Source organism: Rosa chinensis, chromosome 3, assembly GCF_002994745.2.
Source record: "Rosa chinensis cultivar Old Blush chromosome 3, RchiOBHm-V2, whole genome shotgun sequence".
In the NCBI taxonomy this organism is placed as follows: domain Eukaryota; kingdom Viridiplantae; phylum Streptophyta; class Magnoliopsida; order Rosales; family Rosaceae; genus Rosa; species Rosa chinensis.
In genome coordinates, this window is record NC_037090.1 from 18,046,888 (window position 1) to 18,074,847 (window position 27,960).

The 27,960-nt window shown below is 41.2% G+C and overlaps 1 protein-coding gene across 1 annotated transcript; it reads right to left on the reverse strand.

The window, feature by feature from the left end:
• Positions 1 to 13,763: 13,763 nt before the first annotated feature.
• Positions 13,764 to 22,029, reverse strand: LOC112194217 (tryptophan N-monooxygenase CYP79A68). Its single transcript, XM_024334461.1, has 3 exons — positions 21,666 to 22,029; positions 20,973 to 21,562; positions 13,764 to 14,396 (listed from the first exon to the last, which is right to left on the reverse strand). Exons 1-3 carry the CDS (start codon positions 22,027 to 22,029, stop codon positions 13,764 to 13,766), a joined length of 1,587 nt encoding a protein of 528 aa, XP_024190229.1.
• Between the last annotated feature and the right edge of the window lie 5,931 nt (positions 22,030 to 27,960).

Consider the following 27,960-nt stretch of genomic DNA (forward strand, 5'->3'; position numbering starts at 1 on the left):
CGGCCGTCGGAAAAATTAGACCTACCCCTGCCCTCCGCGCATCTGCCGAGTTGCTGCCGAGATCTGCCGACAGCCCCTGCACGCTCCATGCCTATAGCCTTGCCTAGGCCCTTGCCGAGACCTGCCGACAGCCCTGCACGCATCTGCCGAGACCTGCGCACCCCTGTGCCTGCTCCTATCAACATCTGCCGAAAGCCCTGCATAGCCCCTGCCGACACCTGCCGAACACCAGCCGAGACCCCTGCATAGCCCTGCCGAGACATGTTGATAGCTGCCTAGCCCCTGTCGAGCATCTGCCGTCACCTGCACAGTACCTGCCGAGCATCTGCCTGCCAGCCTCGCACAGCCTCCGCACGTCCCTGCACAGCCCCTGCCTAGCTCCGACCACCAGTTTTCGGCCACTTTTTCGGCGACCTCAGGCCACCTCCGACGACTTTTCCAGTCAAGATTTCCGGCTATCCTTCAAGGTAAACTTTTCTAAAAGTTCCCGTTTTTGAAGTTTTTCATTCTTTTCTTCTTTTCTCGGGAACTTGCAATCTCCCTTCTTCTACCCCCCTTTCTTCTTCATAAGGGAAACCAAATAGCCGAACTGTGGGGGTTCGGGCTCACTCCAAGTTTGGAGCTTGTAGAGTCCTCCAAACTTAGAGTTTGTTGAGATAAAACGATCGACCACATACATCATTGTTTCGATCTACTCTTGGAATAGAATTTCTTGGAAGCGACTATGCTCAGAAATTTTTATTGTTTTTCATGGTAGCCTATTTCGCTCCGAAACTAACCCTACTTTCTTGTTGTTTTTCAGGATGAGTAACCTGAACAAGTTGAGCTTCACTCCACTAGAGACAATAGGCGCAGGATACCACAAGTGGGTCCGTGATGTGCGCCAGCAACTTAAGGCTGATGGGATCCTGAGTACGATCCAAGAGCCTAGTCAGGACGTGCTTACTCCTCAACAAGCTGCTGCTTTTGAAGCAAATAGAGCTACGAGCGAGGCGAATGAAGCTAAATCCATCATTCTCATGACAAGGTACATGAATGACGCTCTCCAGAATGAGTACCTCAATGAGGAAGACCCAAGAAAACTGTGGGTAGAACTCGAGCATCGTTTTGGCAACGTCCGTGACTCCCTGCTTCCAGACTTAAAAGTGAGATGACATAGTCTTCGCTTTTGTGATTTCAAGTCTGTACTTGACTACAATTCGGAAGCACTTCGTATCAAGTCTTTGATGGAATTCTGTAGACAGAAAATCACTGATACGATGTTGATCGAGAAGACTCTTTCTACCTTCCCCGTCTCTGCATTGATGGTAGCCAAGAACTATTGGATTGATGTCAATGCTAGACGCATCACAAGATTTCATGAGCTCATTGGTGCCATGAACGTAGCTGAAAAGCATGATAACATACTTGTGAAGAACTATAACTCTAGACCCGTGGGAGCCAAGTCAATTCCGGAGTCTAATTATAGTTGCACCTCTAAGAGAGGTCGGAAGGAGCAAAACCCTAAGGATATGGATAATTCTCTCCCTAAAGAGGAAGGAAACCACCAAGATAGGCGTGCATGGAACCGTGCTGGTAAACGTGTGAAGAGAGAGAGAGGCCAAGCCTCCGATTATGGTGGTGACGCCACCAAGGAAAGAAACCATCCCCAAAACGCTTCTAAAGCTCCTCGATAAAGGGAACTTGACCATAAAGATGCTTGTCTTAGATGTGAACTACCTGGACATTGGGCAAGGGCGTGTAAAGCATCCTAGAATGTTGCAAACGCATACAAGATGTATCGTGAAGCAAGGGAGGCAAATTACATGGAACAAGAATATCAAGATGGTGATCTCGATCTAAAGGTGGAAGACTTCAAGGATCAAGACCCAGAAACTGGCAATTTTGATTAAGTCTTTTTATTTTCCAAGAGATATAGGCAATTGCCATATTATTTTTTGTAGTAGATGCCAATGGTATTAGTTTCTCTTTAAAGTAGGTATACTCAATGTAAGTGTGATGTCTAGGAAGGTTTTGAGATTAGTGGTACTTAAGAGAGCCTTGCTCCACCAACATCTCTCTACTCACTTGGTCACATTTGCGTTGAAATTACAGAAAGAAGTTAGACGACTACTATTGTTTTGCATTAGCTAGTTTTTGGATTAGATTTTCTTTGGTGAAAGAGACAATGATGTAATCCCGTTGGCTAATTAATAAAAGTTGAGTTCTTTTCTTTATGACTCCTTTTTAATTACGAGTTTTTCTTTTAGGAATAGATTCAAGAGAACTACAATGTTTTGCGGATAGTGCGACTACGCACACCATTCTACGCCATAGGCAATTATTCTTAGAGATGTTGCCTACACATTCCTGTGTGACTACGATGGCTGGGCCATCAGGTTTAGTTCAAGGACATGGAATAGCCCAATTCCTATTGCCAAATGGCACCTTGATTAAAGTCGCAGAAGCTCTCTATGCTCCTAAGGCAAATCGAATCTTATTGAACTTCAAAGATATTAGAGCTAATGGATTCCATGCAGAAAGGCATACTGAGAAAGGAAAAGAGTTCTTTTTCATTACCTCTAATGATTGCGGATGAAAGTGCATCTTAGAGAAGCTTATGTGTCAATCTAGTGGACTTTATGTCACTACAATTTGACCAATTGAATCAATAATGTCATAAGAGAAGATCTCTTGGATTCTGACACATGCTGGCTTTGGCATGACCAACTAGGACATCCTGGTCGTGATATGATGCTCCGTATACTAAAGATTTCACACGAACATCCATTCTTCAGAGTGAGAAGAAGCAAGAATCAAAAATTGATTCTTGGACTTAGCAAGACTGTAACAATTGGAGGATCTGGCGCTGCAGCTGTCTTGGGGCGCCATAGGGCCTCCCAAGTCTCTTGTGACAACGCCATAAATGGCGCTACCCATGGCCATGACGCCATGGATGCCTCTCCCCATGTCCAAGGCGACATGGATGCCACTTTCCATGGTTCCAACACCATGATGGGTGATGTAGTAAGACATTTTGCTTCTACGAGCGCTACAAACGCTCAGGCCCAACCAAAATCCTCATTGGTTGCTTCTAAGGCCCCTCGCTCATTCTGCTAAGCCTGTTCATTCGGGAAATTAGGACCGAGACCATCCTATGCAAAGGATCCCAAAATACTCATTCCGTTCTTACAGAGAATCCAAGGGGATATCTGTGGACCAATTCAACCATCATGTGGACCTTTTAAATAATTTATGGTATTGGTTGATGTGTTGACACGTTGGTCACATGTTGCACTGTTGTCCACTCGAAATGCTGCTTATGCTAAACTCCTCGCCCAGATTATCCGTCTACGGGCTCACTACCCTGACCATCATAGTAAGTCAATTTGACTTGATAATGCTGGGGAGTTTACATTGAAAACATTCGATGACTATTGCATGTCACTGGGGGATTGATATGGGACATCCAGTTCCCTATGTTCATACCCAAAATGGTTTCGCAGAAGCCACTATCAATTGACTATAAATGATAGCACGAACATTGGTTATGCGCACCAATCTTCCTGTTTCTGCTTGGGGATATGCAATATTGCATGCAGCGACGCTAATTCGTGTACGACCTATTGCAGCCCAATCTTACTCTACATTACAGCTAGTGACTAGGTACGAGCCTGATGTCTCGCACTTACGCATCTTTGGGTGTGCCATTTATGTGTCTATTACGCCGCCACAGCATACTAAGATGGGTCTACAACGACGGATGGGCATTTATGTTGGTTATGAATCTTTGACTATCGTCTGCTATCCCTTGACAGGTGATCTCTTTACCGCTAGATTTGCGGATTATCACTTTGATGAGACAGTTTTCCCATCGTTAGGGGGAGATAAGAACACATATGTTCAACAGGAACGACAGGAATTGTCGTGGTTTGTCCCCACTATGTCTCATCTCGATCCCCTTACCGCACAGTCCGAACTTGAAGTGCGAAGAATAATTGAGCTTCAGAACGTAGCAGACACTCTACCTAATGCGTTTTCTGATGTTGCAAAAGTGACGAGATCACACATACCTGCTGCAAACGTGCCTACAAGGATTGATGTCCCGAATACTGGACATAACGCCACTCCTATGACACCAGGAGATGGCGCCATTGCCCAGAATGGTAATGATGTGGCATCTATGGCCACAGGTCCCGCAAGGAAGTGCGGTAGACTGATTGGTTTGAAGGATTCTCGCCCTAGAAAGAGAGCGAATGAGGCACAAACAAATCTTTTGATCATTGATACTCAAAATCCGTCCCATGAGAATGTTCCGGATTATGGTTATGTCCAAGAGACATCGTTGGGGGACGCCTCAATGTTAGAACATATTCCCGAGAACGTAGAGATTTCTATAAATTACACTAGTGTACATGGGAAGTGGGAAAGAAGCTTCACCATCATTGATGATATATTCGCGTATTCAGTGGCGAGTGAGATTTTTGAGACCGATGACATTGAACCATGCTTCGTTGATGAATGCCAACACATAGCAGATTGACCTAAATGGAAAGATGCGATCCATGCAGAACTTAATTCTCTAGCGAAAAGAAAGGTATTTGGACCAGTTTTGCCAATACCGCCCAACACCAAACCAGTTGGTCACAAATGGGTATTCGTTAGAAAGCATAATGAGAAAAACGGGATTGTAAGGTACAAAGCTCACCTTGTGGCGCAAGGCTTCTCACAACGCCCTAGAATTGACTACGAGGAGACCTATTCTCCCGTAATGGACGTCATAACGTTCCGCTACCTTGTCAGTTTGGTAGTTTCTGAAAACTGAACATGCAGCTTATGGATGTGGTTACTGCGTATCTATATGGGGATCTAGATATAGAAATATACATGAAGGTCCCAGATGGACTTAAGTTACCCAAATCAAGTGGCTCTAAACCACGGAGTGCGTTTGCAATTAGATTGAAACGCTCACAATATGGATTGAAACAATCCGGACGGATGTGGTGTAACCATCTAAGTGACTACTTGATTGGTAAGGAATATGTCAACAATGAACTATGCCTATGTGTGTTCATAAAAAGGACAAGTTCCGTATTTGCAATAGTAGCGATTATGTCGATGACATGAACATAATTGGCACCCTTGAAGAGTTGAGGGAAACTGGTGAACACTTGAAATCCAAGTTTGAGATGAAAGATCTTGGGAAGACATGGTTTTACCTCGGTTTGGAACTTGAGCACCTTAAAGATGGTATCCTGATTCATTAATCAGCTTATACCCAAAAGATGCTTAGGCGTTTCAACACTGACAAGATTAAGCCTTCAAGCACCCCAATGGTCGTCCATAGTCTTGATCCAAAAAAGGATCCATTCCATCCAAAAGATGACAACGAAGAAGTGCTAGAGGCAGAAGTGTCATACCTAAGTGCAATAGCCGCATTATTGTACTTAACATAATGCACAAGACCGGATATCTCATTCGCTGTGAACTTGTTAGCTAGATATAGCTTTGCGTCAACACCACGCCATTGGACTGATGTTCAGGATATCTTTCGATACCTAAGTGGTACGATTGATATGGGCTTGTTCTATCCCTACAGAGAGAAGATGGATTCGGACCCATCAAGTGATAGGGACGCCATAAATGGTGGACTGCGTCCCCTCTCCCCATCCCAAAACGATATAAGTGTTTTGGAAGGTTTTGTTGATGCTGGGTACCTCTCTGACCCACACAAAGGTCGCTCCAAAACTGGCTATGTATTCACCATGGGAAAGACCACGATATCTTGGAGGTCTACAATGCATACCTTAGTTGCTACCTCTTCGAATCATGCAAAGATTATTGCTCTTCACGAAGCAGTTTATGAATGTTTATGGCTTCGATCCATAGTTACGCATGTTCGAAGCAATTGTGGTTTGAAGTTTACCACAGATGAGCCTACTAACATTTATGAGGATAATGCTGCTTGCATTGAACAAATGAAGCAAGACTACATCAAAGGCAACAACACCAAAGCATATATCTCCCAAATTCTTCTATAATCAGCAACAACAGAAGCTCCTCAAGATCATGGTCAATCAAGTTCAATCTGAGGACAATGTGGCAGACTTGTTTACTAAGTCATTGCCTAAATCCACGTTCGAGAAACATGTGGCAAGAATTGGCTTGCCAAAATTATCTGAACTCCCATGATCATAGTCATCAAGGGGAGGCGCAGACATCAGGGTGAGATGGTTACATGTTCGTCTCGAAGCGTGAAGGGTGTGTTGTGCTCTTTTTCCCCTTCGACCGAGGTTATTTTTGTCCCACTGGGTTTTTGTTATTCGGCAAGGTTTTTAGCTAGGCAATGAGAGAAGCACCGCGTTTGGACAACACAAGGGGGAGTGTTTAAGTAAATCTCTATTTTGTGTTTGGCCCAAACTCTAGGTTACTTGACTTAGTGGTAATAGGGTTTAGAAGGATCTAGATATTCCTATTCAATGTATGATTACCTTTCCTTGTATGGTTCGGATTCTATGCCTTGTAATCCTCTATATAAAGAGGCCCCTATTATCAATGAGAATATACAACAATTTTCTCTCAATTTCTGATTTCCTAAAACAATCAGAGCTTTTTACCAATAAATGCAAAAGGTAGAAAATGTTTCCCTCACGTCAGATGCTTTTCCCTTGCAAACCATTTTTTTTTTTTACTTAACGAAGAATGTCATTCATTGATACTGCAACGAGAGTACACATAAGGACTTGCTCCTGTAGAGTTGTCACCAAAAGTCATTACCTAAGCACGCACCTCTATGAAAACAAATAATAAAAAAAAGGAAAAAATTCACCAACGGTGTCTGGACACTTTGGTGACTTTCAGAATGATACCTGAACTCTGAATGTTATCAATGTGATACCTAGACTTTACTTTTCGTATTATCGTCGTACCTCTGACGAACTTCCGTCACGTCTCCGTCAACTGTGAGCACGTGAGCCTAAAAATGAGGGCAAAAAAGACATTCTGCTCTCAGTTTGTTTTAGGAAAAAATTCACCAACGGTGTCTGGACACTTAGGGGACTTTCAGAATGATACCTGAACTTACAAAGCTATCAATGTGATACCTGGACTCATTTTTTCGTATCAACGTCGTACCTACGACCAATTTCCGTCATAGAGCCGTTAAATTTTGCACGTGAGTAACTTAATGAAGACAAAAAGACCGATTTACCCTCAAAAGTTTTTTTTTCTTTCTTTTATTTCTTTCTCTCTTTCTTTCTTTATTCTTCTTTCTTTCTTTCTTCTTCTTTTTTTTGGTTTCTTCTTCCCCTGATTTGAATCATCAAGATTCAAATCATCTTGCTTGTCCAATTCCCACCGTCGATTGCCGATCAAACACCGCCGCTGTGTCTCAATCCACCTTCATGCACCGCAGATGTTTATGGTTCCCCCTACTTCAAATCCTACAGCAAATTGAAATTGCACTGAGGCTTCGCCGCCGACGCCGACTTAGCCACCACCACTCTCGTTCTCTCCTCCGACCCCCTTTTATACACCATTGATCAGAAACTCAGACCATGCCAACCCTTCACTCTCAAATCACAGCTCCAATCCCACCCTGTCATCCTCTCCGTCGTTCCCGACATGCAACACCACCTCCACACCATCCTCACCTACAACTTCATCGGTCTAGCAAACAATTTCGGCCTCTAGCCAAACTTCGATCAGAAGCAATTGTAGGCAGCCAAAGATTAACAACTTAGGCCTCCACACCATCCTCACCTGCAGAAAATTCGAGCTGTTCTGATTCACCAGCTCCGCCACTCCGCTGCTACCCACCATTGCGCCTCGCCGATTAGCAGACAAAGAACTCGGAGCCTCCACCATTGAGAAATGGAGGCTCGCGTTCTGTGTGTCCTGCGCGGCGGATATCGGCACTGTCGGATAAGATGTTGTCTGAACAGAAATTGAGTTCGGGTTCCACGGCGGCAGCTCGTCAAGCTCGTCGATTGCAGCCTTGGCTTTCTTGATGACCCAATCGACGGCCTTGCTGGGCCGGTCTTATCCGAGCCGGTCTTGCACGTCATAGAATTGAATGGCGGTGTGGGCGGCGAGCCGGACGCGGTGGTCCCTGGGGCCTTTGGCGGTGTAGACCTTGCTGTGGCGATCCTTCCGTCGGTGGCCCTTAGAATGTGGCCTTGAGCCTCCACGATTTCGCTGGCGGTGGAGGAAGAAGCAGTCCTTATACCCAAACCCAATCGAGAAGCAGCGGAGGATGACGTCATTGCGCAGTGGTGGAGGTTGTTGTGGCTCTCCCCCATTTTTCTTCCTGCATATTCCATGGTGGGTTCTCCGAAAGCGGTGGTGTTGGCAAGGAGAGAAGGAGAAAATAAAGAAATTGAAAAAGAAGAAGAAGAAGAATAAATAAAGAAAGAAAGAAAAGAAAGGAAAGAAAAAACTTTTGAGGGTAAATCAATCTTTATTATGTGACTCACGTGCATCGCACGTGCAAAATTTAACTGCTCAGTGACGGAAATTGGTCGTAGGTACGACGTTGATATGAAAAAATGAGTCCAGGTATCACATTGATAATTTTGTAAGTTCAGGTATCATTCTGAATGTCCTCTAAGTGTTCAGACACCGTTGGTGAATTTTTCTCGAGGGTAAATCGGTCTTTTTGTCTTCATTAAGTGACTCACGTGCATTGTACGTGCAAAATTTAACGGCTCCGTGATGAAAATTGGTTGTAGGTACGACGTTGATATGAAAAAATGAGTCCAGGTATCACATTGATAACTTTGTAAATTCAGGTATCATTCTGAAAGTCCCCTAAGTGTCCAGACACCGTTGGCGAATTTTTCCCTAAAAAAAAACTAGTTGCTCCAATTAAGCCCTTAAATAAGAATTCAAGGGAATGCTAAGAGTGTGTTTGGACGAAGGAAAAAATGATGGAATTTAATTGGAAGTGAGAATTTCATAATTTCTAAAAGCCAATTCCCTTGTTTGACTTTATCAGATTGGAAATTTTAAATTTCTCTATGGAAAAAAAACGAAAGAATTCGTTATTTAAATTCCTAACTTCAATTTCCACCAAAATATGTGTCATTTACTAATTCCTTTGCAGTATTCAATTTTTATTCCAAAACAAGACTTTTTTCTATTTTATGTTTTTATTGTTTTAAACTTTCTTAATTTATTACACATTTTAAATCCTAAATAGATGCAACCAAACAATAGAAATTGCAATTAATGGAATTTTAGATTGATGGAGTTAAAGATTCAATCATTTATAAATTCCTATAGATTTTATAATTTTCTCATCCAAACGCACCGTAAAAGAAATCAAAATACGAAACTCAGTTGAAGTTTTGTGACATCGTCCTTAATCAAAAGAGGCCGCATACACCTCATTCATATTAACCAACGTCATGTTGCTCCCCTTTACATTAAAGCCTCGTTTGGTTCACGGAAGGGAAATCGATTCCCTTGTCTTTCCCGTGGGGAAGGGAAACTAAAGTTCTTGTCAGATTTCCTTTCCTGTGTTTGGTAAAGCAGGGAAAGCATCGAGGAAAGATCATTTGATTTCCCTTCCGATGTTTGGTTGGTGCAGGAAAGGAAATTAAAAATATATCAATGTTTCAATAATACCCTTCTATTTTAAAATAAAAATAACCTGGAATGAATTTTCAACACTACCAAGGGTACTCAAGCAATTAATGCTAGGGTATTATTGTCCAAAATTATTGCAATTAATGCTGGGAAATAAGATAGGAAACTCAATCCCATGAAGTTTAAGTGGAATGAGTTTACGTACCCCCAACTTTCCCCTATATCAGGAAAACATTTCCGGATTTTGTGGTTACCAAACAAAGGAAATGAATAACTTTTCTTTCCCAAGTCCTCAAATCCGCGAAACAAACGAGGCCTAAGGTGAGCCCCATCATCCTTTGGAGCCTCAACATGATAATAACATGATCCTTAAGATTTGTCCTTGTGTCACTTGAATAAAGAGGGTTGGTAGGAAGAATCTCCACCATGCTTTCCAACTTGAAACATGTCTAAGGTTGCGAGATAAAACCCCAGGCAATTCTCATATCCATAGCAGCCTCCACCTCCGTGGTGAAATAAAAGACCCTACGCAAACGAATCTAACATTTGAAATAAAAAAGAAGAACTAGATATATCCATTGCTCTGCTTCTCCCAAAAGAACTGCAATTCAATCATACATACCTAATTATCCAACCAAATCGAGGATTCGATTACGACAACACGCGTTGTCAATTCAAAGAGTAAAAAAAATCCCACGCACTATACCCAGTTCTCCTTTAAAATCAACGGGAAACCATAAGCATGGCCCCTAATTCTTGGTTTTGAGATGCATTTTTCCTAAGAGTATATACTTACCACTCAAGGTGAGCAATATTATACATAGACTCACCACTTCTATTAGGCCACAAAATAAAGTTTAAGTTTTAAGTGGACTCATTGTCATTGATTCATCTTTTTTGGCATGAACAAAACCTACCATGTTGTCGTCAATTATCTAACTTTCCAAAACTGAATTTGACCAAGCCGACAACTTTATATCGGTTTAGGGCAGTTTCAATTTCCATTATATTGAGTTCAACAAATTGACTTATCCTTAACAAAAATTTGACCTCTTCAATATGGTTAACACTTATCTTAATAAAGTTAGTTTGAACTCAACAAATAATTATTGTGTGGTTGAGACTACCATGTATCCCTGGTCGCGATACTTACAGTAGCAACATATGCATAAAATGATTTTTTTTTTTTTTTTGCTTTAAAGGAATTTGAAACCCAATTTAGTTGGGCATATTATTAGATAATGAAACAGTATATAACGAGAAGAAGCCCTGTGAAAAAGCAACTTGAAAAGAAACTCTCGCTAAGAAACGAACTAAGCCAAATCCACAGGATAAAGACCGACAAGAAGGAAGTTCATGGTCCTCGGTAAGAAATCATTGATGATGCATCAAAGCTAAGAGACTGCATTATGAAGTGAAGGGCATCATCCCAGCAAAAATCACCACCATGATCTTTCTCATAATTAGTAAGAGCATCTGCAATAGTACTCCCCTCACGGTAAATTTGAGACACTAGAACGTTCAATTAACTAGCAAGGTGCAACCCATTTCGCCAATGAGTCTGTAACCTCTAGGGTACCAATTTGGGTTTTTAAAATATTGAACAACCAACATAGAATTAGTTTCTAGCCATAGGTAATTCCACCCTTTGTTCTGTGCAATTTTCAAGGCCTATAAGAATGCGAGGACTTCAGCATCAATGACGCTATGAGCTTCAACTTTTATAGAGAAGGCAGCCAGAAAAACCATAGAATGATTACAGAATACTCCTCTTGAACCTGCTTGATTTAAGTTCCGAATTGACCCATCTCTATAGGGGTTATCAATGGGTAGGCCGAGCTTTTTCTTAAAAATCAAGGCCTATGCCCATTATAGGCCCAAGGCCTTAAGGGCTTTTTCAGGCCAGGCTGAGCCCATTATATTTATATGTATGTTCTTTTATTAAAAAAAAAAAAACAAAAAGCTATATAAAAATTATGATATGTTAATGATTGAACAAGAGAAAATACAAAATTAACAGAGAATATGATCTAATAATACAATAATTAGTTCACATATTCAACTAATAACTACATAAAAGAAATAATAACCGTAATGGTTCCAGAAAAATAACAGTAATGGTTCCAGAAAAGATGGGAGAGAGTGAGAGCTCTGTAAACCCTAGCGCCGTCGTCGATGGGCGTCCCTTTTGGAGGCCTCCTTCGCCTTCTTTCCAGCGTCCGCTCAAGTGTAAGAGTTCTCCTTGCTATGGCTGCAAGGCTTTCATCCTTCGATGGAACAATCTTCCAACGACGGCAAGGGATCTGATTGGTTGGGTGTCTTGTGCTCTATGCCTTCGGGTCTGGGGCTTCTTGATGTTGTGGGATCCTGGCGATACCCTGATCGGTGTGCAGCCGCTCCTAGCTGGCGAGTGGTGGAGGCGAGATCGGTCAACAAGCAGGCTGCTATGGGTGATGCGACGATGTCGATATCAGGCTAGGCTGGTTTCTGCTTTCTTGCACGGTGGTGGCTGGGTTCTTACTTGGTGGCTGATCTTGTTCTGGTGGTGGGGATGGTTAGAGATCACTTCAGGTGATGGCTGGTGGTGGAGCTTGGGTTCTCTGCGTTAGGTGCCCAGAGTAATCTGGGTTATCCAGATAGGCTGGGGCTGGGCCGATGCCACACATATGCTGGGCCAGACTTTTCCATAGGTCTGGATCTGGGACCCGGGTGGATCTTTGGCTACTTCTTTGTTACCTTGGATGATGCCTTTGGGTGTGACAAGTTTATTTTCAGGTGGATTGAGCCCTTCTAGATTCTATAAAAAGGCTCGGTATAGTCACGCTGTGAGTACCACAATTGAGTGCTTTGGCGAGCAGTGTCCCTTATGCTGGGTCGAATTTAGTTTTGATTGGTCAGCTGATCTTTTGCATGCTCGAATCACAAATTCTGATTGTTAGGTCTACAAATCTCAAGGTCATGACAATGGTTGTGTTGTTGGTAATTATCTTGAGGACAATGAGGATTTACCTTTAGAATTTGTTAGTTTTTATAGAAAAGTTTCATAGCAGAGTTTTATTGTACAAGGACAATTGGTTGATGTAGTACATCTTCTAGTTTGTTCTATCTTAGCTCTATGACCAAGGCATTTCTAGCCTTTGTATGCTCCCAATTGGGATGCCCCATTCAATGAACTTTTCTTTAAAAAAAAACAAACTACAAAAAAGAAATATTAATACCTTTATTGAATGAGCTTTTGGAAAGGGCTTATAAGGCTAGGCCGGATGAGCTTTAATGGGCATATAGTAGGTCGGGCCACGTCTGGGGTTTGAACCCTCCGCCCTATCCCTACCTCATACATGCCCAACGGGCAAGGCTAAGATGAGTTTTGCTATGGGCCAGCTCGGACTTTTGCCCAATGGGCCGGGCGAGCTCCCATGGGCTTTTGGGCCCGCGGGCCAAATGATGACCCCTACATCCGTATTAGCCTTCACCCATAGGGTCATGAGGCTTCCAAGCGACAAATATAAATCTAGAGGCCTAAGCTCTCAACGTCATAAGCCTAGGAGCTTGAAAATACGACGGTTGTTAGCAGTTGGGCTTTCATGTCTGAAGGCCAAGCTAGCAAAATCTTTGAGGGCACTAGAGAAAAATAGACGAGAACGATTTGGGCCAAAAAAAACCCAATTCTTTTTTTTTTCCTTAACTTATTAAATTCTATTCGATTTGCATCTCAATAATTAGTATTCAGTAAGAATTGTTTTCACATGAAATACTTGCATTTTGGACATGAGAAAATTGTTTTTTGAAATTATACTCAACAGACAATAATGATTTTTTCTATAAGATGATAATGAGAGTTATTCCAATTTTTACTTAACCAAGCGAAGAAAGAATCCTGAGTAGTGGGATAAACTGTAATATAAGAAGAAAGAGCATTCCAAACTTCAACAGAGTATGAACATTGAAGAAAGAGATGATCGATTGTTTCACAATGAGTTTTACAAACAGGACATAGATTCGTAATATATTAGAAAATCTCCTTAATCAACTAGTAGTAGACAATTTATTTTATATTAGTATCTATGCAAAATATTTAATCTTTGGTGGAATTTTAATTTTACAGATAGATGTTTGTAAGTAATTATACTGTTAAAATATAGGGCTTTAATTATGAACTAGCCAAGGGTTTTATATGCAATTTACTCTAGGAACCTCTAAATTAGGTACACAGCAGCAGGCAAGCGAGGTTTAGCATGCGCATACAATGCATTGAGCTTGAAGAGGGATTGAGCCTGCTCAGTGAGGTCAATCTCATCCACCTTGGGTGGCATGCTCCATGTAAACCCTTGAAGAAGCCTAGCAAGGAGCATCACAGTTATGTTTGTTCCAAGCGTACCACCCGGGCAACCTCTCCTTCCAGTAGAAAATGAAATGAACCTTAGCTCATGTTCACCTAGATCCACGTGTTCATTGGCAGGTCCATTTAGATGACGCTTGGGGTCAAATCTAAAGGGGTTTTCCCAGACTTTGGGGTTACGACCAAGGTCTAAACGACTCAAAAGAACACTACTACCCTCTGGGATGAAGTAGCCTGCTACTATGGCATCAGCACATGAGACATGGGGCAGATTAAATGGTGCAGCTGGATGCAGCCTGAGCGATTCTCTTACACAAGCCTTTATGTAAGGGAGATGAGGGATATGAGATTCTTGAACAAGCATGTGGATTCCCACTACCCTATTTAGTTCCTCTTGTGCTTTTGTAAGCATATCAGGTTGGTTCAGCATTTCTGAAAGAGCCCATTCTGCTGAATTGAAAGGATTATCCACTGTGGCAAGTTGTAGGTCCTGATCACAAAATATAAATAATTATATATGTTCATATGAATTATTTCTATTTCATATAATATTTTATCATTTTACAAAATTTTTAGAGTTTTTGTCCGTTTACCCCAATTCTAGGGAATTTTTTCCCACTTACCCCAATAAATTTTTTTAATTCCCTCTCACCCAAAACACTCTAAGGAGATCTTCCCTAATACTCAATTAATTATTTTTTATTTTGTTTTGTTTATTTTTGAGACATTTTTAGCCTCACCCCTTTGTTACATATAGAGAGAGAGAGAGAGAGAGAGAGAGAGAGAAGGAAGAGAGGAAGAGAGAGAAACCATAGGAGACTTTGCCGGAATCCGGTGACCGGCCACTGGATTCCTGTCACGGGTCGCCGGATTCAGGCCAAAGTCGTTGGAATCCTATCATCCACCACCGGATTCCTGTCACCGACCGCTGGAATCCTGTCACTGGCCACCCCCCACCGGACTTTTCTGAAAACCTCATTGGAGGTCCCCAAAGAGGTCATCGGAGATCTCATAGGTCCCCAGAAAGGTTTATTGCCCCCAAATAGACCTTTATTGCCCCCCCAATACACTTCTATTGCCCCTCAATAGACCTTTATTGCCCATCAATAGAACTTTCGGTCGCCGGAATGGAAACTAATTTTCCTAAAATTAGACAAATAAAACTTTAATCAAAGAAAAAAGAGAGGAGATTACATCAATTCAAAACGTCTATTGCCCCCAATGGACCTTTAATAAACCTGTATTACCCCCAATAGGCTTTTATTACCCTCTAATGGGACCCTTTTTTTCCCCCCTTCTGAGCCTTTCTGCCCCCATTTTATGAAAAAAAAAAAAGAAAGAGTTGGTCACCCAGAAAAACCATTTTACCCAAAAAAAACAAAAAAAGCCTGAATGACTGCGTCCGAGCCGACTCGAAGCAAAGCCCAGACTGAACACTCTTACTGGCACGTAGAGCTTCGAAGGTCTACATCTTGAACTCGGATCAAAGAGACGAGGAGAAATGGATCCGAATATGGAGACGCAGGGCAAAGCTCCGATCTCACGCTGTGTAGTCTCCGTTGAGTCTCTTCATCGTCAGAGAAAAGCTCCACCGCCTATGACGTTAGCTGCGAAGAAAGCTTCGATCTCACCTGTGGATATTTTCGTTGGAGTAAGGAAGCTCCAACCTCCGATGGCGGCTTGGGCCTAGGTGAGCCAGGCACTGGTGACGACGCTGTGGTGGGCGGAGTTGGCGTCGGGGCTTTGCAGGGCAGAGAGAGAGAGAGAGAGAGAGAGAGAGAGAGAGAGAGAGAGAGAGAGAGAGAGAGAGAGAGAGAGAGAGAGAGAGAGAGAGAGAGAGAGAGAGAGAGAGATTGGGATGAGAGAGATTGATGTTGATGGCAGTGATTGTAATTCTTTAATTGGTTTGAGGGTAAAATGGTCATTTGCTGTTAAATTGTGTATGTGGGAATAAAAATATGTTGTTGGGGTAAGTGGGATAATTTTTTCTTATTTTGGTGCGTTGGGTCAAGGACCCAAAATTTTACCATTTTGACAACTCATGTGATAACGACAAAAAAGTTCTCGCTAAAGGTAAATAAATCCCTTATTTATAGGTTTTTGTTTGAGTAATTAAATATTGAAATTGGTAATTTATTACTAGGTAAAAAAATTATTTTTATATTGAGTTGTTTTGTTTTTCACCTTAGGATTTACATCCAAAAGTGATTGAGTATAATTTTCTTGTTTAGTTACTGATTAGGTGAACAATACTGTATATGTACAATATGGTTTATCATTTGGCCCATGGGTGCTCGCCCGACCCAGCCCAAGTTGTGGCCCGAATTGACCTAACCCATTGGGCATACGGCAGGCTTGGACGGAGGGTTCAAAGTCTAGGCCCGGCCCAATATATTCCCATTAAAGCCCTGCCCAGCCCTGCCTTATAAGCTCAGCCCAAAAACCTATTCAATGTTAGTATCAACATTTTTTATATAGTTATTAGTTGAAAATTTGGATCAATTATTGCATTACACTATATTTTCTTTAGGGTTATTATCACAAATGGTACCTGAACTTATCCTCTATTTTATCGATGGTACCTGAACTTCAGTTTTGATCACAACCAGTACCTGAACTTTTCGATTTCATTTTAAATAGTACCTAAGGCCACCTTCGATCACTATTCCGGCCAAAAAACCCAAATCTAAAAAATAAAAAACAAAAAAACAAGTTCAAGGCAAGTCTATTACAAAAAAAATCATCACTATATATGATCGCAACCCTTGAAATCATCAAAAATCATCACTATGATCGCCTCCCATTCCGTTTTTAGTCAGAATAGTGATAGGAGGTGGCTCTAGGTACCATTTAAAATGAAATCGAAAAGTTCGGGTACTGGTTGTGATCAAAATTGAAGTTCAGGTACCATCAATAAGATTGAGGTATAGTTCAAGTACCATTTGTGATAATAACCCTTTTCTTTAAGTTTGTATTATATCTTGTCTATCATTAACCACAAAAGATATATCTCATAGCTTTTTATATTTGTTTGACTAAAAGAAATATGTATATGTATATGTATATATAGCTGTAATGAGTCTGGCTCTGCCTAGCCAAATATCCCGATCCTACCTGGCTCGAAAAAACTTGTAAGGCCCTGGGCTTATGGGCTTTGATTTTTAAGAAAAAGATCAGCCCCGCCAGGCCAAGCCCATTGATTTTGGGCAAGGCATGGCCGGCCATGCTTAATGATGACTCCTACGTGTCCAGTAATGTTCACCTTAGTAACCGATCAACCAAGAATATTATGCTCAACCACCATTGGATATAAACTTAAGGTTAGAAAATATTATTTCTAAATTGCGTTGTTTTATTTTTCACCGTTGGATTTACATTCAAAAGGTTGATTAAGTATAATTTTCTTAGTCAAATACTAACCATGTGAACACCACTAGTACATGTATGTCATCTGTTACCACTTTTAAGACTTATTTATTCAAATAAAAACCTATTTTACTCTAATGAAGAACTTATTTAGCTTTATGGAAAAACAATTTCTTAGTTACCATACCAGTTGTCAAATTGGTAACACGACTCCTCAAAGTGATAAATATTACATGAAATATGACATGTATGAAAAATGTCAACATACCTGAACCTAAATCCTAATAAATTAACTTTAACTATTCAAGGAAAAAAAATTAGAAAATGAAATTGTGTTAATAATTTGCATAGCTATTCTTGACATTCTATATACACCTACCTTAAATTTATATATTGAATGATACATTGAATTGAGAATATACAATCATCAATGTCATCACTTAATTATCTAAAAACATTTGAAACATTTGATGCTGAAATTTTGAACCATTCTAAGAATGTTTTTGAAATGTCAAGATCCTTTTTTTCCTAACCTAGCAGCGTGCAACTAGGGTTTACTTTCTTCCTAAAGAGAGATATTTTGCATCCATGAACTTGGATATTTTGAGTTGGAATTGTAGGGGGATTGGCAATGCAACGATAATAAGGGATTTGGTGGTTCAAAATCAACCCCAAATCTTGTTTTCGATTATAACAAAATTCAGCGAGTTGAATAATTTCAGACGTTGTAGTGTGAATTAGGGTTTTTTCATTTGATGGAGATACTTAGCATTGGACAATCTAGTGTCCTGTGAATTTTCTAGATGAAGAACATTGAGGTGCAGGTACGCACGTCATCGACTCATCAATTGATATATAGATTAGGTTTGGACCAGGAGAACCCTGTGGAAGTTAACAAGATTTACGGGTATGCTCGTATTAGCAAGCGTGATCAATCATGGAAATTGATCAGGGATCTTTGTGACATGGACTTGCTGTTTTGGGTCATAATAGGTTACTTCAGCGAGAAAACTAATGGCCTCTGCATCCTGAAAGGTAGATGATGGGATTCAGGGATACCCTTGGCTATGTAGAAGTATCGTAAGAGTGAGTTTCTTTATCAGGTATTTTGAGAGTCTCTTCCATATCTCTCTCTAGGAGCTATATACATGCCCTGGACTGTACATCTCCCATATTGTGTATCATTTATGCATCATATCTCCTACCCAAATTAGTTTTTAATATTTATGCTTTCGCTGTTATCTAACAAGCTACAATGATTTGATTGACCTAGAGTTTCAAGGAGCCAAGATGACTTGGTGGAACTCGAAAACACAGTTGAGACTACTTGGGACAGCAATATAAAGTGATATGTTCGAATTTTCAAGGGTTAAACTGATACGTCCCGGATCACAAGTTACCTGTTTACTGGTCATTTGGACGGAAAACGACAATTATTTTTACTTCTACCTTCGTTTAAGACTTTTTAGGGGTTTCAAAAGTTGACTTTTTGCTCGACTCTATTTTCAAGAAAAGTTTCATCACGGAAATTGTAAAGAATGTTAAACCGAGTTCGTGGACATGTGGCGTGTTAAAATTGGAGTTCGTACGAAAAAGTTATAAGGGTTGAAACATAGTGGCAATTTTGTAATTTTGGGGCTCAAATAGACATAATTAAATGTTCCCAAAGGGGAAACTTGTCTTTTTTAAGGGATTTCCATTTCTAGAAATCAGAGAGAGAGAGAAAGAGTAGATCGGCGCCAAGCTTTTTAGTCTCCCCGGCGACGATTCTGACGAAACCGGTCCCATCTGGACCGCCTTGTCTTCCTCTTCATCCTTGTGGTGGTGGTGTTCGACGTTTGCGGCTGTGGAAGGTGTAGCAAGCACGAATTCCGATGAGCTAGTTTTCAGTTTTTCAGACCAATTCTTAGTTTTTTGATCATTTCAGGCCGCCCCACCACCCACGTCTTGAAGCCCTCTCCTCCCTAGTTCAAACCCAACCAGTGGGTAGCTCCAAGTTTGCCGGAGGAAGGAGAACCGAAAGAGAGAAGAAATCTTGGGTTTTTCAGGGTTTTGAGGTAAATTCCGATCTATAGACTTGAAATTGAGCTTTGTTGCAGTTATGAAAGATGTTGGGGATGTTGAGAGGATCATGTTGATGTAATTTGGTGACCCAATTCTGGATTGGAACCAGCGGCACGTGGGGCCCACACACAGCAACCTGTGGTGGCCTGTGAGGGCGCGTCAAGCAGTTCCTGGGCTCCTGTTTTGGTTGGTTGGGTTCCTTGTAGCATGTAGAACTTGTGGTAGGAATTTGGTGGAAATCAGAGAAGGTTTGGGATCGTTTGGAATTTTGGAAGTTTCGGATATTTGACGAATTATTTATTGAGGGGTTTTCAGGTTTTGTTTTAGGATAGTATTTATTTTTCGAATCGTTGTACAGGGCGATGTACTGAGCTACTGCTTGACGATAAAACCTGTATGCGTGGTCGCCTAAATCGTACTGTGAGTGGACTTTGATTTTAAATGATGCATGCACTAATATTTATGACTCAATGATTATTTGTCTAACGTTTCATTTATCAAGTTTATTATTTGGTTTTGGATTTAATTTCAAGCATATGATTCGATTTCGATTTATCTCGTGGATTTGCTTTTAATGATGATTTCAGAGATTTAATTGTGATTTATTTTGATGTTGACATTTGGGAAAGATTTTGCCTTACCATTCGTTTGACTTTGAGATTTTGATGATTTATCTCCGAGAAATGGTTATCATTTGGAATCATGAACTTATTTTTAATCTCACTTATTTACTCATTGATTGATTTGAGAATATTTTGGCGTGTAAGACACGTAGTTGAATTTATTTGATTTATTCTTGAGATATTTCGAGTACGGTTCCCAACCATACTCGTGCTTTTATTTGCGAGATTTTGGGGAAGCTTTATGGATTTCGCTTTCAGTTTTCGCAATGTTTTCTTTCACCATACTTGGGTTGCTTTATTTTTAGTTCTCCTCCTCACGTGAGTTGCAGTCGAGGCTTCTTCTCACTTACTTTGTGTTTGTTTGTCAAAGTCGAGGATAGAGCCTGGGAGGCTCTGACCTGAGCCTGGAAGGCTCCTTTGTTGTATGGTGATTCCTTCTTCCCCATACTTTACTGTTTTCTTGACTAGCGGGGCTAGTCAGATTTCTCTTAACCAACGGGGCTGGTATGTTTTCATGAGATTTCGAGCTTAAAGAAATATGTCTTATAAACGTTGCATGCATCGAGATTTTGTAAATAATTCAAATTGCGGTTTTAAATACCCAGTTTATAGGCTAGATTAGTTGAGGTTGGACTTACCTGGAGTCGAGGCATAGTCAATATCGCAGCTTACGTATCTTTATCTTACTTTTAATTTCTTATATACCTTTTGTATTAGAATTGCTCTGATAACCTGTAGGATTGATGTTATTAAGTTGAAACTTGTACTTGTGAAATGGAGATATTTTGATTTGGGGAGCAGGGTGACTCTAGGAGAATAGGGATGGTTTGTTTAGAAGTGTAAATGTGTTTTCTACAGGTTTTAGGTAGTTCATTTTTAGGAGTGATGCTACCGAATTTTTGATAGAGTGATTCCTAATCTATTTACTATATGACTTACATGCAAATGCAGTTAATTATCACTTTCAAGGTAGTTGAGCTTAACAGTTGTGGATCTATATAAGAATATCTTACAGTGATTTGTGCTTTGATTTCTTCAACTGACAATAAACGCTGCCCATCTGCACCTTTGAGTGAGATGAAAACATCAAGCAGGTCCTCCTCTACAGGCTCCTTGATCCTATTTTCCTGATTAGAGCACCTCCACTTCCGTACTCTCTCATCTATAATAGGGTCCTGATACTGCTTGATAATTTTCAAAGCATCCCTCACTTTCTTCTCATGCCCACCTATGTCAAATGGTCTTAGCCATGGAAGGTAATCGGATACACAGAATGCATACGAATGCAAGAGTATTGTGAAAAGCGCAGAGATGTGTCTTTCTTCTTCAAGTCCTGGCCCTCCATCCTCTCTTCCTTTGCCAAAATACCTCATGTTGAAGATCATCCTTCTCATCACATTTGCTGGGTAATGTTGGGCTGCATTTCTCACATTCACCACCGAACCATTCTCACTGGTTGAGCACTGACTGTAAAGGAACTTCACAAGATTGTCTGCTTCATCGTTTCTCTTATTGAGTAGCCACCGGAGTCTGGACTGATTAAACACGTTGGCAACCAAAGCTCTTCTCATTTTCTTCCACTGCTCTCCCAAAGGTACAACGGCTGTAAGGTAAGGAGTCACGAGTAGTGAATATTGGTATTAAACGTACGTATATATATAAGATGGAGCATATTTTATGTTGAAAGTACTTCAATCCATATATACCTGTTGCCAAGTACCCACTACTTAAGATGTTAGTAGCCATAGTAATGGGTCGTGATGCGAAAACTGCGTCGTGTTTCTTCAAAAATTCTCTTGCAATTTCAGGTGATCTGACTACGATCACATGAACATTTCCCAATCGTACACAGGCAATATCAGTGTTGAGCTGTTTCAGAAGGTCATGTATCCATTTATATGCTGGTCTGTTCCTCCACATCTCTGGCAGACACCCAATGATCGGCCATGGGCTTGGTCCTGGAGGGAGAGGGGGCATTGCTGGGAGTACTACTCTCTTCTTTTTTTGGATAAGAAAACTAAAGAAGAGGGATGAGGCAAGGAAAAGTAGTACTGCAATAACAGGAATCATGATGAGTTTAATAGTGACTAGTGCTATGATTTGTAGAGAGGCATGAAGAAGAAGAATGAGAGGCTTGTATTAGAGAAGAACTCATCACAATAAGGAAAAGAAACTGAAATTATATGTAAAAAGAAATCTGAATTGCAGACATCAATAAAATGTAGGGCTGTCACTCGGTCGGTTCGAATTGGTTATAGGTATTACCAACTTCAAAACCAAAGCTTTCGGTTTCAAAACTGAGCTACCAATTACCAACCAAAATTTTCAGTTTTTAATTATATCTACCAAATTCGGTATTTCTGTTTTCGGTATTACCAACTTTAGAATAACAAATTCTTTATAATATAAATTATAATGAACAAAACTAGGTTTTTGAATTTTATAGTCATAAACGTTGTATTCATCTACTAATTATAGCTTTCTTTTGTATATATGACATCAAGTTCTAGCAATTTTCAATAAAACTAGGTTATTTAACCATCTTTGACTAGGTTACTTAAAATACATGTACTATTAATGTAGTATATGTAGTAATGTTCATACTATTATAAAAGTTTTATGTTTATTTCTTAATATACATTATGTGTATTGAAAATTGTAGTATATAAATCTAATATTTAGATAATCGGTAGAGTCGGTATTTACCAAAACCAAATTAACTTTTTTGTGTAATTTTCGATTTCGGTTTTATCGGTCTCGGTTACCAAAAAGTTGGTTTACCAAACGTAAAACATCGGTTGGTATTCAGTCGGTTTGGTAATTATCAAACCAAGTGGCAGCCCTAGTAAAATGAAATGGTTACACTTACATACATACCTCGGCAAAGTTTTTGAAATAAGAAAACAATTAAGGATATAATTAATTGTAATAAATTGTAAAAATAAGAATTCTTTTAAATGATTATATTTCTGAACAAAAAAGAAGTTAATTCAAAATTTAATGAGTAGCTACAATTAAAGATACTAAAATTAAGGATTAGTTTTTTTTTTTTAGGGAAAATTAAGGATTAGTTATCATTTCATATTACTTTTCACTATCCCAAGGGTAAATTTGGCATATTAATAAACACAAAAAATATTTATTATACATTAACACTCTACAAGGAAGGTTACCTATATGGATTGGGTGTAGATTGGGTTTACCTATATGTATGGGTTTTTCCCAATACCTCTTTAGACAATTGGGTTTATAACATTGAATAACATACTTCTAGAATAGATAACTAATTAATCACATAGTTATGAGGTATCTAAAACTCTATACCTTTTGTCAATGTATTGAAAACAAAAACTCATAGCATAAAACAACCTACCTACCTTATAGTCATGCTCCTCACTAATGTCATACCTTTGGAATAGGTAAGCAATGAAATTCATACCAAAAAAAAAAAAATAGTAGGCATCAAAGGTATAGAACTTGAAAGTCATACCTACTACATATATACTAGGTTAACAGGGTTAACCTGAAAGTCATACCTACTATATATAGTGACTAGTGTAGGCATCAAAGGTATAGAATAGGGTTGTCACTCGGTCGGTTCGAATCGGTTATAGGTATTACAAACTTCAAAACCAAAGCTTTCGGTTTCAAAATTGAGCTACCAATTACCAACCAAAATTTTCAGTTTTTAACTCTGTTCTAAAACTTTGCCGCCCAAGCCGCCTAGGCGGGAGTCCATGCTGATTAGGCGGCTAGGCGCTAGGCGGGCTCCCAGGCGGATTAGGCGGGCACCTAGACTGCCTAGGCTGATTAGGCGCCTAGGCGGTAGGCACTGCGCATGGGCGCATTCTCTCCCTTTTTTGATTCTTGAGGACTCTTTTGAAATTTGAATATTCTAGATGCAATTTTATTACTCTTTAAGCCTTATATATTTTTAAGGGAAAAATTCACCAACGGTGTCTGGACACTTAGGGGACTTTCAGAATGATACCTGAACTTACAAAGTTATCAATGTAATACCTAGACTCATTTTTTCGTATCAACATCGTACTTATGACCAATTTCCGTAACGGCTCCGTGACGGAAATTGGCCGTCCGTGACGGAAATTGGCCGTAGGTATCACATTGATACAAAAAAATGAGTCCAGGTATCACATTGATAACTTTGTAAGTTCAGGTATCATTCTGAAAGTCCCTAAGTGTCCAGACACCGTTGGAGAATTTTTCCCAATTTTGCACGTGAGTCACTTAATGAAGACAAAATGACCGATTTACCCTCAAATTCTTTCTTTCTTTTCTTTTCTTTTTTTCTTTATTCTTCTTTCTTTCTTTCTTTCTTCTTCTTCTTCTTTTCTGGTTTCTTCTTCCCCTGATTTGAATCATCAAGATTCAAATCATCTTGCTCGTCCGATTCCCACCGCCGATCGCCGATCAAACACCGCCGCTGCGTCTCAATCCACCTTTATGCACCACAGATGTTTCTGGTTCCCCCAACTTCAAATCCTATAGCAAATTGAAATTGTGGATTGAGGCTTCACCATTCACTCCGAGTTCATCCCCGCCGCCGCCGCCAATGACTTGACCACCACCACTCTCGTTCTCTCCTCCGACCCCCTTTTATACACCATTGATCAGAAACTCAGACCCCGCCAGCCCTGCACTCTCAAATCACAGCTCCAATCACACCTCTCCATCCTCTCCTTCTTCCCGACATGCAACACCACCTCCACACCATCCTCACCTGCAACTTCATCGGTTTAGCCGACAACTTCGGCCTCTAGCCCAACTTCGATCAAAGGCAATTTTAGGTAGACAAAGATTAACAACTTCGGCCTCAACACCATCCTCACCTGCAGAAAATTCGAGCTGTTCTTATTCACCAGCTTCGCCACTCCGCTGCTACCCACCATTGTGCCTCGCCGATTAGTAAACAAAGGACTCGGAGCCTCCACCATTGAGAAATTGAGGCTCACGTTCTGCGTGTCCTGCGCGGCCAATCGACGACCTTGCTAGGCTGGTCGTATCCAAGCCGGTCCTGCATGTTGTAGAATTGAATGGCGGTGTGGGCGACGAGCCTGATACTGCGATCCCTGGGGCCTTTGGTGGTGCAAACCTTGCTGTGGCTGTCCTTCCGGCCGGTGGCCCTTAGAATGTGGCCTTGACCCTCCACGATTTCGCTAGCGGTGGAGGAAGAAGCAGTCCTTATCCCCAAACCCAATCGAGAAGCAGCGGAGAATGACGTTGTTGTGCGGTGGTGGAGGTTGTTGTGGTCAAGTCATTGGCGACGGCGGCGGGGATGAACTCGGAGTGTGCGGTGAAGCCTTAATGCACAATTTCAATTTGCTATAAGATTTGAAGTTGGGGGAACCAGAAACATCTGTGGTGCATGAAGGTGGATTGAGATGCAGCGGCGGTGGGAATCGGACGAGCAAGATGATTTGAATCTTGAGATTCAAATCAGGGGAAGAAGAAACCAGAAAAGAAGAAGAAGAAAGAAAGAAGAATAAAGAAAAAAAGAAAAGAAAAGAAAGAAAGAATTTGAGGGTGAATCGGTCATTTTGTCTTCATTAAGTGACTCACGTGCAAAATTAGGAAAAATTCACCAACGGTGTCTGGACACTTAAGGGACTTTCAGAATGATACCTGAACTTACAAAGTTATCAATGTGATACCTGGACTCATTTTTTCGTATCAATGTGATACCTACGGCCAATTTCCGTCACGGAGCCATTACGGAAATTGGTCATAGGTACGACATTGATACGAAAAAATGAGTCCAGGTATCACATTGATAACTTTGTAAGTTCAGGTATCATTCTGAAAGTCCCTTAAGTGTCCAGACACCGTTGGTGAATTTTTCCCTATTTTTAATTATATAAACAAAAGATATAAAAATAAAATAAAAATTAAAAAAATACAAAACCGCCTAGGCTCCTGGGCGCTAGTCCCTTGGCCATTGCCCGACTAGGGCCTAGCGATTTTTCGAACCTTGGTTTTTAATCATATCTACCAAATTCGGTATTTCGATTTTCGGTATTATCAACTTTAGAACAACTAATTCTTTGTAATATAAATTAGAATGAACAAAATTAGGTTTTCCAATTTTATAACCGCAAACTTCGTATTCATCTACTAATCATAGCTTTCTTTTGTATATATGACATCAAATTTTATCTATTTTCAATAAAACTAGGTTATTTAACCATCTTGGACTAGGTTACTCAAAATACATATACTATTAATTATGTAGTATATTGAGTAATGTTTATACTATTATGAAAATTTTTATATTTATTTCTTAATATACATGTATGTGTATTGAAAACCATCTCCAGATTTTGGTTTGTGAATTTGGCCTCGCTTTTGGGCAGATTTTCCCTAACATGTGGCGGTTGCTGATGGCGCTCAACTCACTATGGCGTTTGTCCGGCTGTGAGGGTCCAATCGTGGCGGAGGTGTTACACTTCTACGAATTAGTATATGTGCGGTGCCAAGGTTGCAGTGGGCAGGTGAACCTGAGTCGTCATCAGGGGGCACCCAAATTGGTCGAGAATTTGAAGGATTCCATTTCACCGTGGCGAGGGACCTTCTGCGTTGCCACCGATAGATGGGAGTATCAAGCGGGGTCGAATGCGGGGGAGCCGACATTCAGGATTAAGTCGGAATTCCAACCTATTCGAGGTTGTCGCTGGCTTCCGCTGCTCAAGGTTGGTTTTGGTTGCACAATAATTCCTATTGTAGTGACTTTTTTTTTTTTTTTTTTTTGCAGTGGGTCTACGCTATAACCTGACGCCTGTAGAAGAGTGCTGTGTGGCGAGGATTCGAGGCTTCTGGCGGAACCGTAACCTGCTAGATCTTCGCCTACTCACCGAGTGAGAGTTGTTGGTCGATCAACAACTGACACGAGCCCTTGATAAGTATCATCCGCAGATGAGTGTTTTAGTTCGTTGTTGTCAGGCTAACTCTTTCTTTTGTATAGATTCTCCACTGGGAAACAGAGCGAGCCGTGAGGCGTTTGAGAAAGCCATGGACCGCGCTGAGATCAACAATTTCTTGGAGAGTATGTACGTCTCTGGGTTGGCGACCCAGAAGACCGTTGTTGTTCCCGAGACACTGGCACTGTGTCAATCTAAGGCTTCAGCGGTGCTACCAATGCCGCATCACTCTCACCTTGGTGCCGATGGTTCGCCCGTTGTTCATGCGGGCACTGACGTGGGTAGTGGGGCAGCTGGCGAGAACCCTGTAACTGTGCAGCAAAAAGAGAGAATGCCTGCTAGCTGGCGTGGGCCGTAGAAGGCTAAAGTGGTGTCGCCGGTTGAAGCAGTGACCATTGCGGGTTTGGGGCCACAGAAGAGGTCGATGACCGCCGCCGTTGGATCCACACGGGCAGTTCTACAGAGGAACCGTCGCCAAAATGACACTGATGAAGAAGAGGAAGGAGACGACTTTGAGACCATCGGTGCCCATCAGTAGAAGAGGGCCAGACAGGCTCCACCCAAGGTGACCGCGCCCGCCAGTGAGGAGGTGCAGGCGAGTGACCTGCACTCGTTCGCCGCATACGCCGAATTCCTGGCTGCACCGGAGCAGGAGTTTTTGTTCCACCTCTGCGAGAGGTTGAGATTCGGCTGACTGGATGGGACCGTCCGTCCAACAGTGCTGCAGCAGTCACCGTTTAGCTTGGCCTTTGGCCACTTGTCCATCGGGTTGCATGAATTCTTCCTGGCGACCTCGAAGCAGCCCCAGGTCGAGCGGCAGTTGTGGGAGGAGCTCGAAGTCCTGCAGGGGGAACTGGCGGATTCTCAGGCCTAAGGAGTGGCAGCTGGCCAAGGCGGAATTCGATGCCTCGGATGCTCGCGGCAAGCTGAAGATTGCCATCGAGCAAAACCTTGAGCGGAATGATCACATCAACCGGCTTCAGCAGGACATAGTTCAGCTGAAAGAGCAGATGGCGACCAAGGTTAAGAGGATTGACATTCTGCATAAAGATTCTGCCGCCAAATC

Coding starts and splice junctions, on each gene's coding strand:
- LOC112194217 (XM_024334461.1), bottom strand. CDS start 22,029: ATGATTCCTGTTATTGCAGTACTACTTTTCCTTGCCTCATCCCTCTTC. Junction 21,563..21,665: donor TAGTGGGTACTTGGCAACAG/GTATATATGGAT, acceptor CTTACCTTACAG/CCGTTGTACCTTTGGGAGAG. Junction 14,397..20,972: donor AAATCAAAGCACAAATCACT/GTAAGATATTCT, acceptor TTTTGTGATCAG/GACCTACAACTTGCCACAGT.